Source organism: Chiloscyllium plagiosum, unplaced genomic scaffold (assembly GCF_037043375.1).
Source record: "Chiloscyllium plagiosum isolate Xiang-an unplaced genomic scaffold, Cpla_swu_hap1 HiC_scaffold_9, whole genome shotgun sequence".
Taxonomy (NCBI): Eukaryota; Metazoa; Chordata; class Chondrichthyes; order Orectolobiformes; family Hemiscylliidae; genus Chiloscyllium; species Chiloscyllium plagiosum.
The window spans coordinates 63,177,838-63,191,741 of NW_028270147.1; the positions used below are offsets into that span (position 1 = coordinate 63,177,838).

The 13,904-nt window shown below is 41.5% G+C and overlaps 1 protein-coding gene across 3 annotated transcripts in view; it reads right to left on the reverse strand.

Annotated features, from left to right (window-relative positions):
• ror1 (receptor tyrosine kinase-like orphan receptor 1) overlaps positions 1 to 13,340 on the reverse strand; it is a 306,261-nt gene extending 292,921 nt beyond the window's left edge. The window contains exon 1 of one of the 3 annotated variants that reach the window (XM_043699447.2): positions 12,728 to 13,340. In XM_043699447.2, the coding sequence (XP_043555382.1) occupies positions 12,728 to 12,860 (133 nt within the window). In that variant the 5' untranslated portion in view covers positions 12,861 to 13,340. The remainder of the gene's footprint in view (positions 1 to 12,727) is intronic. The other 2 variants (XM_043699446.2, XM_087990688.1) reach the window with 2 other exon arrangements.
• Between the last annotated feature and the right edge of the window lie 564 nt (positions 13,341 to 13,904).

The following is a 13,904-nucleotide window of genomic DNA, read 5'->3' on the forward strand; positions in this document are numbered from 1 at the left end:
TAAGGATACATACAAACAGATGTGGAATTGAGCTTTTTAAAATGCAGAGTTGGGGCTGGGTAAACATTCAACTAAGCATAACTCTGATGCAGGCTACAAATACCATGGGACGAACCCTACTCATTCCATCTATGTACAAATGTGGATCCAAGTAAAACAGTTCTTTTTGAATTAGGTGTTTATCTGACTCCAACTAACAGTACAATCAAAGTTTTTACTTCCTTGCCCAATACCCTTCCTGTTTTTAAGTTTTGTTCTCCAGTCCATTTATCTATTATGCTTCTTTCTCGCTCACTCTATTAGCTTCTGCTTCTATCGCGATCATGTCTGTATGCAGAACCTGACAATGAGTGTTATGAGTCTGAAGAACAGCCTACTGGACATGAAACATTAACTGTTTCTCTCTCCACAGATGCTGCCAGAGCTGCTGTGTTTGTGTTTTTATTATCCATTTCCGATGCTTTGTTTCTGAATGAGTCTTGCTAAGCTAAACATCGAAGCCAACAACAGTCTAAAATCCAAGCAAACGAGGAGATGTCAGCTTCAGCTGAATCTTTAGCATATTCACTTCTGAGCCAGAAGCTAGTGAGTTCAAGTTCCATTTTGAAGGTCTGAAACCAGGATCTGGGCTGACCCCTCAGCGCAGTGCTGAGGAAATGCCACACTATTGGAGATGCCACTTATTGCATGAATCAAGATCCTTTTATCAGGTAGTGACCTCCAATAACCACCCACATACTGCCTCAAATGTCCTGGCCAATGTTTATCTCTCAAATGCAAAACAGATTATTTGATCATTTATTTTGTTCCTGTTTGTGGCATCTTTCTGAGTACAGAATCTGCTGCTGAGTTTCTTCAAAATACAAAAGTTTCAAGACTTCAAACAAACCTAATTGGCTATTAAGTAATTGGGGATGTTCAGAACTTCTGAAAAGTGCTACAAAAATAAAAGTTATTTTGAACTGTCCAGTTGCAGACATGGACCAATGCTCGAGAATCCCTACTGGAAAAGTCCTAATGCCCACTCAGTGACAACCAGACGTTGTCACAGACTGTACATAACAACTTGGGACCAGGATAACTTGTAGCTCATCTACTCACTGAACCAACTAAGGAATCCTAGCCATTAATTAACAGGGAAGAAGGGAGAGATCACATTAATGAGAGGACAAACCTGGTGATACACAAAAATTGAAACTTGTCCTCAAAACTCAGCAACCCACAAGTCTGCGCATAACACAGGAAATTCTAAATGGGATAAAAATAAGCCAAAGAAGTAACTTACACCATATCTGAACTTAAGAAAAATAGTACATTGAATTTTATTGAAATATATTTTAAAATAAAGTGGAGTTTTGAATAAATATCTTAGCTGCAAACGCAATGTGATCCATTCTATTTACATTGCTGTATGAGATGTGTAAAAATAGAGTTAACAGTAGAATTGGAAATCTACTGTTGTTTAATCATTGCAACTGGGGTTTCTAGCTGCAGATTTTCCCTATTGTTGGAAAGACTTGATCTGCAACTGCTGACTAATACAGGTATTCTGACTCAGTTTTTCTGTACACAATCAAAAAAAAAACTACCTTGCATGCTGGGAACCCACATCTCTCAAGATAAGGACTCATTGTCCATTAGAAGCAGTTGAACCACCTCATTTACTCTGTAATGCTGCCATTGGGTTGGGTTTGAAGAAGGTAATATATAACATTGCTTGCAGCACTAATGGTGACAAAAGCTGTAGTCAAAATAAAAAATGGCAGTAAGTGAAACTTTGGGAATTACAGAGACCACATACTACCAAATAGAACACCGATGGTAATAACTGCCAGTTAAATAAATCACAAAAATTAACAAAAGAAACAGAAAGCAAGTGGGGGCAATTCAAGGAGAATAACTTAAATCCACCAACACATACTGTTAACATTCTATAAACAAGGAGAAGTTATCATGGTGTTTGTGGATTGAAGGGAAGGTATGTGTCACAATATTTCCTGCTCTCCTCCGCAAGGTTTACGGCTTTCCAGCCACTGCTTTAAAGATACAGCCTATACAACTGGAAATGTATAATTGACTATCTTGAGATGTTTTACTCCCCTTCACTTCCACTCATGACCTGACATACAAGTTCAACTCACATTGCCCATGTTGGCCATCTTGGACTCAAACCTTACAATTATACAGTACACTGGGGAGATGTCAACCAGTCAGCATTCTATCCCGAGCCTAAACAGCTCGCAAGAAACTCTCATCCATAATATATAAGCAAATTGACTAATGACACACACCAAAAAGTAACAAAAAAAAGCATTGAAGGATTTTAAATTGCACTTTCTCCTGTTCAAACAGGTAACTGACCATTTGTACCAGTAAACCTCAAACCACTGCTAGACCCTTACAGTGCACTTATTAATTGAGTTGTTTTCATTCACACCAACTATTAAAATATGCCCGAGGAGCAGACAGCATAATCATAATTTACAGGCCCTTTGAAAAGGAGATGGCTTATATGGAAGGGCTAGCCATTTTTTCCCCTTTCCTCTACTGTTATTTCAAAGCCCTGTAAACCTTTCCCTCTAAATATTTATCCAGTCCCCTTGTGAACGTTGCTACTGAATATATTTCCACCAACATTGTGATCAATGCATAACAACAATGCAAAGGAAAATCTTTTCTCTTGGCTGTTCTGGTTCTTTTGACCTGAAATTTGTGCTGTCTGGTTACCAATTTTTCTGCCACAGAGAAGTGAAGGAACAAATGACTGCGTGTCAATTAGCAAATGTGGCCCAGTAGAAATGGGTGGTACATGGCTGAGAAAAGTCTAAGGTTCCATCCTATTTAGCTGGCTCCAGCCATGGGTTTAATATGCAAATGTCCAGGTGGGATGGTGGAAGAAAAGGAGGGAAATGGGGTCAGTGCCCTAGAATTGGGGAAGGAGAGGAGAGGGGATTCAGCCAAAGGTTTTGTTCTTGAGAGCCCTATGCTGACTATGCTCATAATAGTCCACATACACATAAATGGTGGGAGAGGACATGGTTCAGTCAGACTGTGAAGCGACCACAGTTAACTAGTAGGTCTCACTTACTGGCTGGACTTACATATTTTAATTGCAAAATGTCAGATTACCAGCAGAGTCAGCAAAACAAAAGCCATCCCTGATCCTCTTGAACAGGATAACAGGACACTGGAGTGCAAGAGAACGTGGGTAAAAAAAAAATCAGTGGCAAGATGATTCCAGAGGAACAGTCAAATATGAGGAGACAATTTGTATATTTGGAGATTAAATTGTGCAATTATAAGAACATCATGTTTAAGTATACAGGTCAATAGAGCAAGATAATTTACTCTTTACCCAAAAATGCCCATCTATCAAACCAGCTGGAATGAAGCATTTTTTAATGAGTGCACAATTGCAACTTTCTTAAGACTTCATTACAACAAATCAAAATGTTTCCCAATTTCTTTTGACTCTTTGCAACCAAATTGAAGTCCAAGCAGAGCTCTGAAACAAGAGTGTGACTTTGCAAGTAAATTTCTAATGGCTGTTTTGTTGGCTGTGTGAAACCAAACACATAATTCACATACATGCATGGAATGTTAAAGAGCAGGAATGTAAACGGCTTGTTGCCCTATGTTAGGATTAACATGCAGTCAAAATTAACTGCACTCAGAGCAAAAATAATGCTATTTATCATTTCACAAAATTCATGTGCACACAAGGCACAATTCTAAAAGGTAAAGCTCCTTAGAGAAACAATGACTTTATAGACAAACTATTTTTGCGCAGCTTTTAAATAAGGCCATAGTTAAGTGTGGCTGAAGGGGAATCAGAGTTTTAATACATCAAATGGGAAGCTCACCAGCACACTTGCTGTTCACCTCTGGCCCCCTGAGCTTAATGACCACAGAATCATCCCATTCAACACAATGTAACTTTGATCTTTTAGTCAGCTCCAATCAATATTAAGATAAGGCTGTTCAAAGTCTGACTGTTTTAACAATCACAAATCATTCTGTTTCATTGAAGCAGTCCTTTAGTTAATGATCCAGCAATAGCACTAGAGCTTGAAGCTTGTATTTTTAGGAGCCCAATTCCACAGCCTTTGGGGACTAAACGATAAATCCATACAGGTGTTGCAGCCTGCCATCATTGAACAAAAACAACAGCAATCCATTTCCAAAATTCATCGCATCACCATCTTCCACCTTGCTGTTTTGGCCATTCTTAGGAGACGAGCTAGGCCCACCAACCATGGGGAGTGGGGTAGGGGAGCCTTCTACACCATGGCCGACCCAACACATAGAGACATACTCATATTTGAGCAGGTGCCCTAAATAACAAAAAGCAGCAGGAATCCTCCTGGTCTATTTCCCCCTCCCTTGTTCATCCATCTCTCATTCACATCATTGCAGAGATTACAAACCAGGGATCAAACTTGGGATCTTGCCACCTTGTACCAGTCAGTACTACAAATGGTGATACATTTATTCACTGAATCAAGGCAAAGATCTCAATCAACGTGCTTTTAAAGTCTTGATAAATTACAACCATATAGAAACCCATTAACAATGTATAAACATTCATTAAAAGTTGAATAAGAAAAAGACACACAACACGAGAACACGAAGTGATGAGAAGTAATTATGCTAATCTTTAGGAGATGAAGTACAAAGACAGAAGGATCTTTTTGTAAACATCTTAAAAGCAAATTGTTTCCTATCCATTGAAATTTTCTTCAGAAGAATTCAGAAACTGAGCTGCCTCACTTTATTTAAGCCTCTGTTGTAGGCCTACAAAGATCAAAATCAGTCCGGAAGTCCTTCATTTTTCCTTTATAGCTCACCTGAATCTGACCAAACGAGCCCTAAGGTAGAAACCCAGAGATAACAACTGCAGACCCAGTTTGACTAAAAGGCATAAGGACCCTCCAGAACATTAAAAAGATGTATGTATCCACAAGCTATTGAAAACGATATACAAAATCACAGAACAGTACAGCAAGTTTGCAGCCATTAAGACTGTCAAGTCTGAACTTGTATTGTTCTTCGCATGATTGTCTCATGTGTTCTTAAACATTCTTGTCTTTTAAACAACACTTAAATTCCCTTTTAAAGGAACGTAGGTTCGCGATTGAGCAGCTGCAAATGCAAGAGTGTGTGCGTGAATGACTGTGCGTGGTTGAGTGAAAGGTGTATGCAGTTGGGCAAGGTGAATGTGTGTTTGCATGCATGCAGATGGGTGAGAGAGTATTAAAGCACATGAGTGAGAGTGGTTGGGCAAATGTGTTAGTGTCAGTGAGGGATAGTGAACAAGTGTGAGTGAGAATGTGCAAGTAGTTGAATGAGCATGTGTGTGAGTCAGTGTGTGCATGCAGGCAGAGAGTTCATGTGGACACTATGTACCTAGGTACATGCTGGGCAGGTGAGGGAATGAGAGTCTAGTAAGTGTAAGAGTACAGTTGAGCGAGTGAGAGCGAATGCTAATTCCGTGTGTTGTTTAGTCTGTTTACCCACTTAGGTTGCAAGCAAACCTCTAACATAGCTGTTATAAAAATGCATCCATACTGAGGAAGCATGATAGCTACTGAAAATGTGTTGCTGGAAAAGCGCAGCAGGTCAGGCAGCATCCAGGGAACAGGAGAATCGACGTTTCGGGCATAAGCCCTTCTTCAGGCTTATGCCCGAAACGTCGATTCTCCTGTTCCCTGGATGCTGCCTGACCTGCTGCGCTTTTCCAGCAACACATTTTCAGCTCTGATCTCCAGCATCTGCAGTCCTCACTTTCTCCTCAAGCATGATAGCTAGGCAATAAAAGTTGACATTTTACTTTGATCACAAATTAGCTTCACTCAGTTGCAAGAAGATCCAATCACACATTTTTAAAGACAGGAGCTGGAGAAACATGGTGAATCATTATGATGGCGTGTGGTATCAAACTCTACAGACCTAGCAGGACTAATCTGCCATTTCCGATGCAAGTAGTTCTGTAACTTGATCCCATTGCGTTGCCATCCTCTTCAAGAGTGCAGCAATGTGCGCAGGCACATTTTCTGCAATTAACACCAAGTCACAATCTTGTTATCAGTCTGGCAAGGACCGGGAAGATAGCAACACAGGAAAATGCTTTGTGATACTGTATGGGCAGTGGGAAGGCCCAGTCAGAATGGCAACTACTATCTCTGTTACTTAAGGCACAAATAAGCAGGAGTTCCTAATGAAACACCAGCCTGAGGAGATTAACTTTGTCAGGTAATGAGCGTAAGAGATTCAATTCGCATTCTATCAGTTTAACTGATATCAGCCTGACAATGACATTGAGATGAAGAATTCACCTCCTGCTGAAAGTGCAGTTAGGTAACAGTGAGGGCAATTTGTGGGGTGCCGTTAGGGAAACTAGAAAATGGGTGACAATCATAGAATCGCTACAGTGTGGAAGCAGGCTATCTACACCAACCCTCTGAAGAGTATCCCACCAGACCCACACCCTTTCCTATTCCTGTAACCCTGCATTTCCCCATGGCTAATCTACTTAACCTGCCCATCCCTGGACACAATGGGCAATCTAGCATAGCCAATCCACCTAACCTGCACATCTTTGAACTGGGGAGGAAACCCTTGCAGACATGGGGAGAATGTGCAAACTCTGCACAGACAGTCGCCCGACGGTGGAATCAAACCCGGGTCCCTGCAGCTGTGAGGCAGCAGCGCTAACCACTGAGCCAGAGAGGAAAAAAATGCAGTTTCTTGTTATGTAGGTCAGACAAGGAAAGGGTAAGGTGCTATGTGGAGCTGCCATGTTTGAATAGCCAATTGCTGACACCATCTGTGTAATAGTATGAAGAATGGCCCATTGGGCGAACTTGCCCCAGGTTCAAAAATTGTTGTGGGACTCCACCCCATCAACAGTCTACAAGGGAGAAAGAGTGAAAACTGCCAGAATGAGTCCCACTAATGAAAGCATGTTATGTGTGTTCCTGTCTCCCAACGATAATATGAGAAAGTGAATATGATCCATACTAACCACAAATTTAGCAGAAGCCAAGAACTGGCGCAGAGTCTGCAGAACACCCACTCACTCCATACCAGCCCTCACTTTGTGTCTGTTAGTTTTCCTGTGGTCAACTCCATTTTATTTTGTTTGCTTGCTTGAATTATAAACTTAAAGTGGCTCAAATTCCAATTGTATGATATAATTTAAAATATCTTTTCGTGGTCACCCAGTTATATTATTATAAGTTGTAAATTTTAATTCTGCTTCATGCTAAATAGCAGCTCTGGCAAAAACACTATCCTTTCTTCAGAAACAAGTAAATATTAACCCTTACTTTGCTGAATAATTTGTGGAAATGTTCTACAAACTGCCTGTTACAGTGGAAAACACAATGTTTTTTTTGGAAGCCAGATGATTGCCCAAGGCAAGTTCAAAAATACAGGTCAAAAGTTTAGAAAAAGCAAGACAGAAGATGATTCCAGGTGTGGAGACTAAATGATGGGAGGGAGACAAGAGTGATAGAGATGCAAGACACAGTTTGAGATCCTGGGAAAGAATCTTCAGAGTATATTGTATGGTGCAACGAGTCTTCAGTCTTTGAGGAATTCAGCCATTATAGGTAGGAAAGTCATAGAAATTTCTAACTCATCCCTGCTGACCAGAAATTTTTCATCAGTCCCATTTGCCAGCATTTGGTCCTTATCCCTCTAAGCCCTTCCTATTCATATTCCCATCCAGATGATTTTTAAATGTTGTAATTGTACCAGTCTCCATCACTTCCACTGGCAATTCATTCCATACACACACCAACCTCTGTGTGAAAAAGTTGCCCCTTAGTTCCCTTTTAAATCTTTCACCTCTTAAACCTAGGTCCTCCAGTTTTGAACTCCCCTATCCTGGGAAAAGACCTTAGCTATTCACCCTGTTCATGCCACTCTTGATTTTATAGACACAAATAAGGTCACCCCTCAGCCTCCAACACTCCAGGGAAAACAGCCCCAGCCTATTCAGCCTCTCCCTATAGCTCAAATCCTCCAACCCTGGCAACATCCTTGTAAATCTTTTCTGAACCCTTTCAAGTTTCACAGCATCTTTCCCACAGCAGGGAGACCAGATGGTGAAGATTCTGATGACTGGGTTCGAAATGTAAACTCTGTTTCTCTCTTCACAGATGCTGCCAGACCTGCTGAGCTTCTCCCAATGTTTTATTTTTGCTTCAGATTTCCAGCATCTGAAGTATTTTGCTTTTATTTAATTCTTGAGTTTGATATTGTGAAGTTGCAGCTGATTTTTAAAAATCTGTTCCAGGGAAAAGAGTTTCACTGGTTGGACCAGTATTTGTTGCTCACTCCTAATTGTCCTGGAAAAAGTTGTAGTGAGCTGCTGCCTTGAATTGTTGCAGTCCTCTGGGTGCAGGGACATGTATCGCACTGTTAGAGAGGGAATTCCAGGATTTTGACCCAGCGACACTGAAGGAATGTGTGGCTTTACGATGAGTCACAGAGATGTACAGCATGGAAACAGTCTCTTCGATCCAACTCATTCATGCCGATAGATAACCTAAATAAATCTGGTCCCATTTCACAACATTTGACCCATATCCCTCCCATTTACCCTTCCTATTCATGTAACCATCCAACTGCCTTTTAAATGTTGTCATTTGGCAGGGAACATGAGTGGCTTGGTGTTCCCATGTATCTGCTGCTCTTGTCCTTCTACATGGTGGAGGTCATGGCCTTGAAGTGTGCTCTCTAAGGAGCTCAGATGAATTTCTGCAGTGTATCTTGTAGATGGCACACTCTGCTGCTACTGTGTGTCAGTCATGGAGGCAGTGAACACTGAAGGTGGCAACTGGCTGCTTTGGCTAAGACGTTGTCAAGTTTCTTGTATGTTGTAGAAGCAGCACTCATCCAGGCAAATAGAAAGTATTCCCTCACACTCCTAACTGGTACGTATAGACAGTCCCTGGGAAAACGGGAGATAGGCAGGGCAAAAGTTAGTCGCGACTGACTTCCGAGCCTCTGAGCTGCTTGTATGTCTCGTCCAGTTTGATTTCCCGTCAATGGTAACCTACAGCATGTTGATAGTGGAGGATTTAGTGAAGGCAATGCCACTGAACAAGTGAAGTTGAGATTCTCTCTTGGTGTAGATGGTCATTGTCTGGCACTTATGTGATGTGAATGCTACATATTAGCTCAATTATTACTATCATTATTATTAACATGTTGTCTAGGTTTTGGTGCATTTGAACATGGACTGCTTCAGTACCTGAGGAATTGTGAATGGTGCAGAACATTGTACAATCATCGATTAACTTCCCGCTTCTGACCTTATGATGGATGCAAGGTCATTGATGAAGCAGCTGAAGAGAGTTGAACCGAGGACACTGTCCTGAGGAACTCCTTCAGAGATATCCTGGAGTTGAGATGACTGACCTCCAATAACCACAACCACCTTCCTATGGGACAGATGTAACTCCAACCAGTGGAGCGTTGTCCCAATAATTCCCATTGATTCCAGTTTTGTTAGGACTTCTTGATGCCACACTCAGCCAAATGCAACCAAGATGTCAAGGGCTGTCACTCTCACCTACCTCTGGTGTCCAGTTCCTTTATCCATTAAGGGTGTCATGAGGTGTGGAGCTGAGTGGTCTTGGTGGAATTCAAACTGGGCATCATTGAGCAGGTATTTCATTTGCAAGTACTCCTTGATAGCACTTTTGCTGACACCTTTCAGCACTTTGTTGATGACTAAGTAGACCAACAGGGTGGCAGCTGGCAGTGTTGGACTTGTCCTGCTTTTTCTGTACAGGACACATCTAGCAATTTCCCACATCTGTCAGATAGATATCAGTTTTGGGAGTGTACCCAAAATAGCAAAAGGAAGGACAGTTTTATTGAACTCAGAAGAACAAGATAAATAAAACTTCAAAACAACAATAAGAAGAGAAATATCATGAGTCTGGAAAGAGAGAGAGAGAGATTGCTTTATGACAAAGGGTTAGAACTCATCATTTATAGACCATTGGTGCTGAATTTAACGTACATGCGTTAAATTGATGTGTAAACCATCCTGGAACTTGAGGAGGAAGAGATACTGTGAAGGTTCCTTCTAATATCAGCCTCACATGAACAGCTGCTCATCCTCAAACAGCCAATCAGTTTCATAAAGTTGCCGCATTTGTACATTGATTGTTATTGAAACATGCAAATCAGGGCCAGTACTTAAACAGCGCAGGTACGTTTCAATGAGGAGATCTGTATTTCTGCATTGCCACTCAAACTCTCTGGCTCAGAAAACAAACAACTAAAACTGTGGTGCCTCATTCTCATAAGTAGCTAATTACGACTTTTCAAAATTGTTCACAATTTGAGGAAATTACCTTTTAACCCAATCTTTCTTCCCGTCTCTATTTCTCTGACTGTTATCATTTGATTTTAATTCAGTATTTCCTTCAGTTTTTTTTTCTTAATTCTTAAATCACATTGGTTATTCACAAAGATTCCAAATGCCTTGTTGCCTTTACCATCCTGTTATCAGCTCACACTTCCAACAAGTCTGAGTTGAAGGTTCCAGACAAGGTCTCGCCGATACGGTAACCAATGATGACCAAAGCCTGGGCCTATGTTGACTAAGCTGCACTGAATCAGCATTTCTACAGGTATAGATACCAAATATTCAAAAAGGATCAATTTAAGACAGTACAAACAAACAATGAAAGGATTTTCAAAAGTTATCTTTCTGAAATATTAACTGTTTCCCTCTCTGTAAATGCTGTCTGAACTGTTGAATATTTCCAACATTTTCTGATTTATTTCAGATTTCCAGCATCTGCAGTATTTTGCTTTTGCTTAAAATTCCAAAAAAACTAGTTACTGTCCAAGCACAATAACTTCCAGCACCCCTGATCCAATGTGGAATTGTAATCCAGGGTAAATTGTATATTTGTTGAAAAATGCGGTGCTGGAAAAACACAGCTGGCCTGCTGTGTTTTTCCAGCACCACATTTTTCAACTCTGGTACTCCAGCACCTGCAGTCCTCACTTTCTCTTAATTGTATATTTGCTGTCCAATAGCAAGGTATTACCTAACTCCACACGAACAGAATTAGGTCTGAAGTAAATATTTTACAGTTTATATTCCCTGACAGAACTGGTGAATGAATTGACTGTAAAGACCCATTGTAAACATATCCATTTACCCAGCTTTTGGGAGCAGTAACAATAAGCAAAAACATATTTTGGGATGAAAAAATCAATAATGTGTAAACCAAATTTTACAGGGAGAAGTACTGGTAAAGTATGATATTCTACAAAAAGTAGAACGAGTATATCTTGAATAACTTTCCCATGCAACTCAATTAGATGAACAGTGACAGGACTGACCCTCCGGTGGATCTCTCTCATTTGCAATGGAACAGCACAGTAGGCGATTGTCTTTACAACAGAGAGGAACACACATCAGGTTTTAAATTCCTCTTAATCAGTGAGTTTACTATTACAATACCATGTCGTTATTGTCTTTTCATAGGGCAATTTTTAAAAAGGAACTACAGCCTCCACATTGACATTTTTTACTATTTTAACTGAACCAGTTTAATATGAACCACATTATACCCACAAGTAAACCAGCATTGCGGAATGAAATAGACATATAAGGGCTTTTGCCGGAAACGTCGATTTCGAAGCTCCTCGGATGCTGCCTGAACTGCTGTGCTCTTCCAGCACCACTAATCCAGAATCTGGCTTCCAGCATCTGCAGTCATTGTTTTTACCTCTATATAAGTTAAAGAGTTGGAAAACATCTTAATTATTAAATTTTAACTTATATGTGCTTGGTAGAATGCAAGGATAATCTTCACTGTGAAGACTTGACCAACTCTTGGGTTCCAGGGCGCATGATAGTTTATTTGTAAGCTTCATCCACTCCAACAGTGGCCAGGGCATTTTATGCTAGTTAACCAGAAGAATTCACACTAGGCTATCGATTTACTATTTGCAGGGACTGAGTGGGAGATAGATCTCAAGCTGAGAACTCACTCATCTCCGACACAAGAGTTAGATTGCATTGTATACCCTCAGGAATAGAAACTGCCAACTTTGGCACCCCTGGGAGGCTTGGGGGTGGGTGGGAGGTTGATGCCTAATCCCTTTGCATTTTGGACACTTAGCAGGTCTGACAGTTTATTCGGAAATTAAAGTCTTGCAACTAACTACCGAGCACGGCACTTTCCAAACTGAAAAGCAAAACACAACTCCAACCTGAAAGGCTCCATGTTTGCAAAGCCGAGAGCCCGTTTACTGGAAGCTGATTGAAAACGAAGATAAACCTTCCGATGGGATTTATTTACAAGTACAGATGTTTTAAATCGCATTCAGGAACAAACAAAGTTTGTGCTTGCTGAAGTTAGATCTGAAATTGACACGGTGTTCACGTCAGTGACTTCACCTCATTTACTCAAAGTTAATGACAAGGACTGTCCCGGGAGAATAGTGGCAGAGAGAAATATTATATAACTACCATTCTACATGCATTTATCACCCAAAGGTTATGCAACGTCTACACAACTTCGAGTCCAGCCGTGTTCAAAGACTTGCACCAAATTTATTTCCATTAAAAAAAAAGCCTTCTAAAGTCTGAATAACTCGGGATCCGTTTTAACTAAATTTTACTCGCAGCTAATGTTTGCAGGGAAAAGAAAGCCTGAATTTGCAGCCTATGCAGTTCCCTTACCGTTAGCGAAGCGGTGAAGCACCAGGTTGGATCCCAGGAAGAGGAGGAGAGGTTGGAAATTTGCAGCCCAGCCTCTGGGATGTTTCGCCCCGGGATGGTCCATTGCTGGATTCGCTGCTGCTTTTCGGCACATCCACACAGCGGAGATTTACTTTATCTCGGAGTTGTTACAGAGCCAGAGGGATTCTGTTTCGGCGTCTCCCTTTTTATTCTGTTGCTTTGTTGCTTCGTCAAGCCCGCTTCTGCTTCCAGCCCTCTATAAACTCTGCACCATCGCCGCTGTCCGCTCGCACACGGCTTGTTGCTGCTCTGACTCGGGGATGTTGCAGACAGACTCCTCCAGCTCTCGGGAGCTCTCTCTCAGTCCCCGGAGCTCAGCCTCGGTCAGTCCCGCAGCAGCTCAGCTGCGCCACCCTGAGCAGACAGCCAGAAATTCAGCATCACCCCACCGAGGTCATACATGCCCCCCGGATTACTCCACCCCTCAACTTAATGCTGCGTGAGGCCGGCAAACCACATTCTTGTCTCCACTTTCTTGCAAGAGGTTCTCCAATTTGTCGTCAGAAGGCAACCACTCAGCGTCAAGCATTACTGTGCAGAAGAGGTGTCCCGCTGTTCCCATCATCCCATTCTCAGAAGCATAGATTGTTCAGGCAGGTTAACCTTTTTTGGCACCAAGATTCAAACCCAGAGTTCCTCCTGCCATTGCACTACATACCACTCTAGCCTGCAGAAAACAAAGTTAAAAATCACACAACACCAGGTTATAGTCCAAAAGGTGTATTTGGAAGCACTAGCTCTCTGAGCACTGCTCCTTCATCAGATAGCAGGAAGCCTTTCACTTTTATATAGAACTTCTCATCAACCACTAAGCACCTCAACACCCTTTGTGGCCCATGGAGTACTTCTGTAATTGTGCAGCCAATATGTGCACAGCCATCTCTCACAGCAATCTCGCAATGTGATGACAATCAGGCTTCTGTCATGTTGATTGAGGGGCATATGTTGGTCAGGACATTGGGTTAACTCCCCCAATGAAATAGTGTGTGGGATCTGTTAAGTCCACCTGAACAGGGAGATGGGGATCTCAGCTTAACATCTCTCCAGAAGGAAGCCATCTCCAACAGTGCAACATTCACTCAGTGCTACAAAGCAGTTACTGAAGCAGAGAAATCCC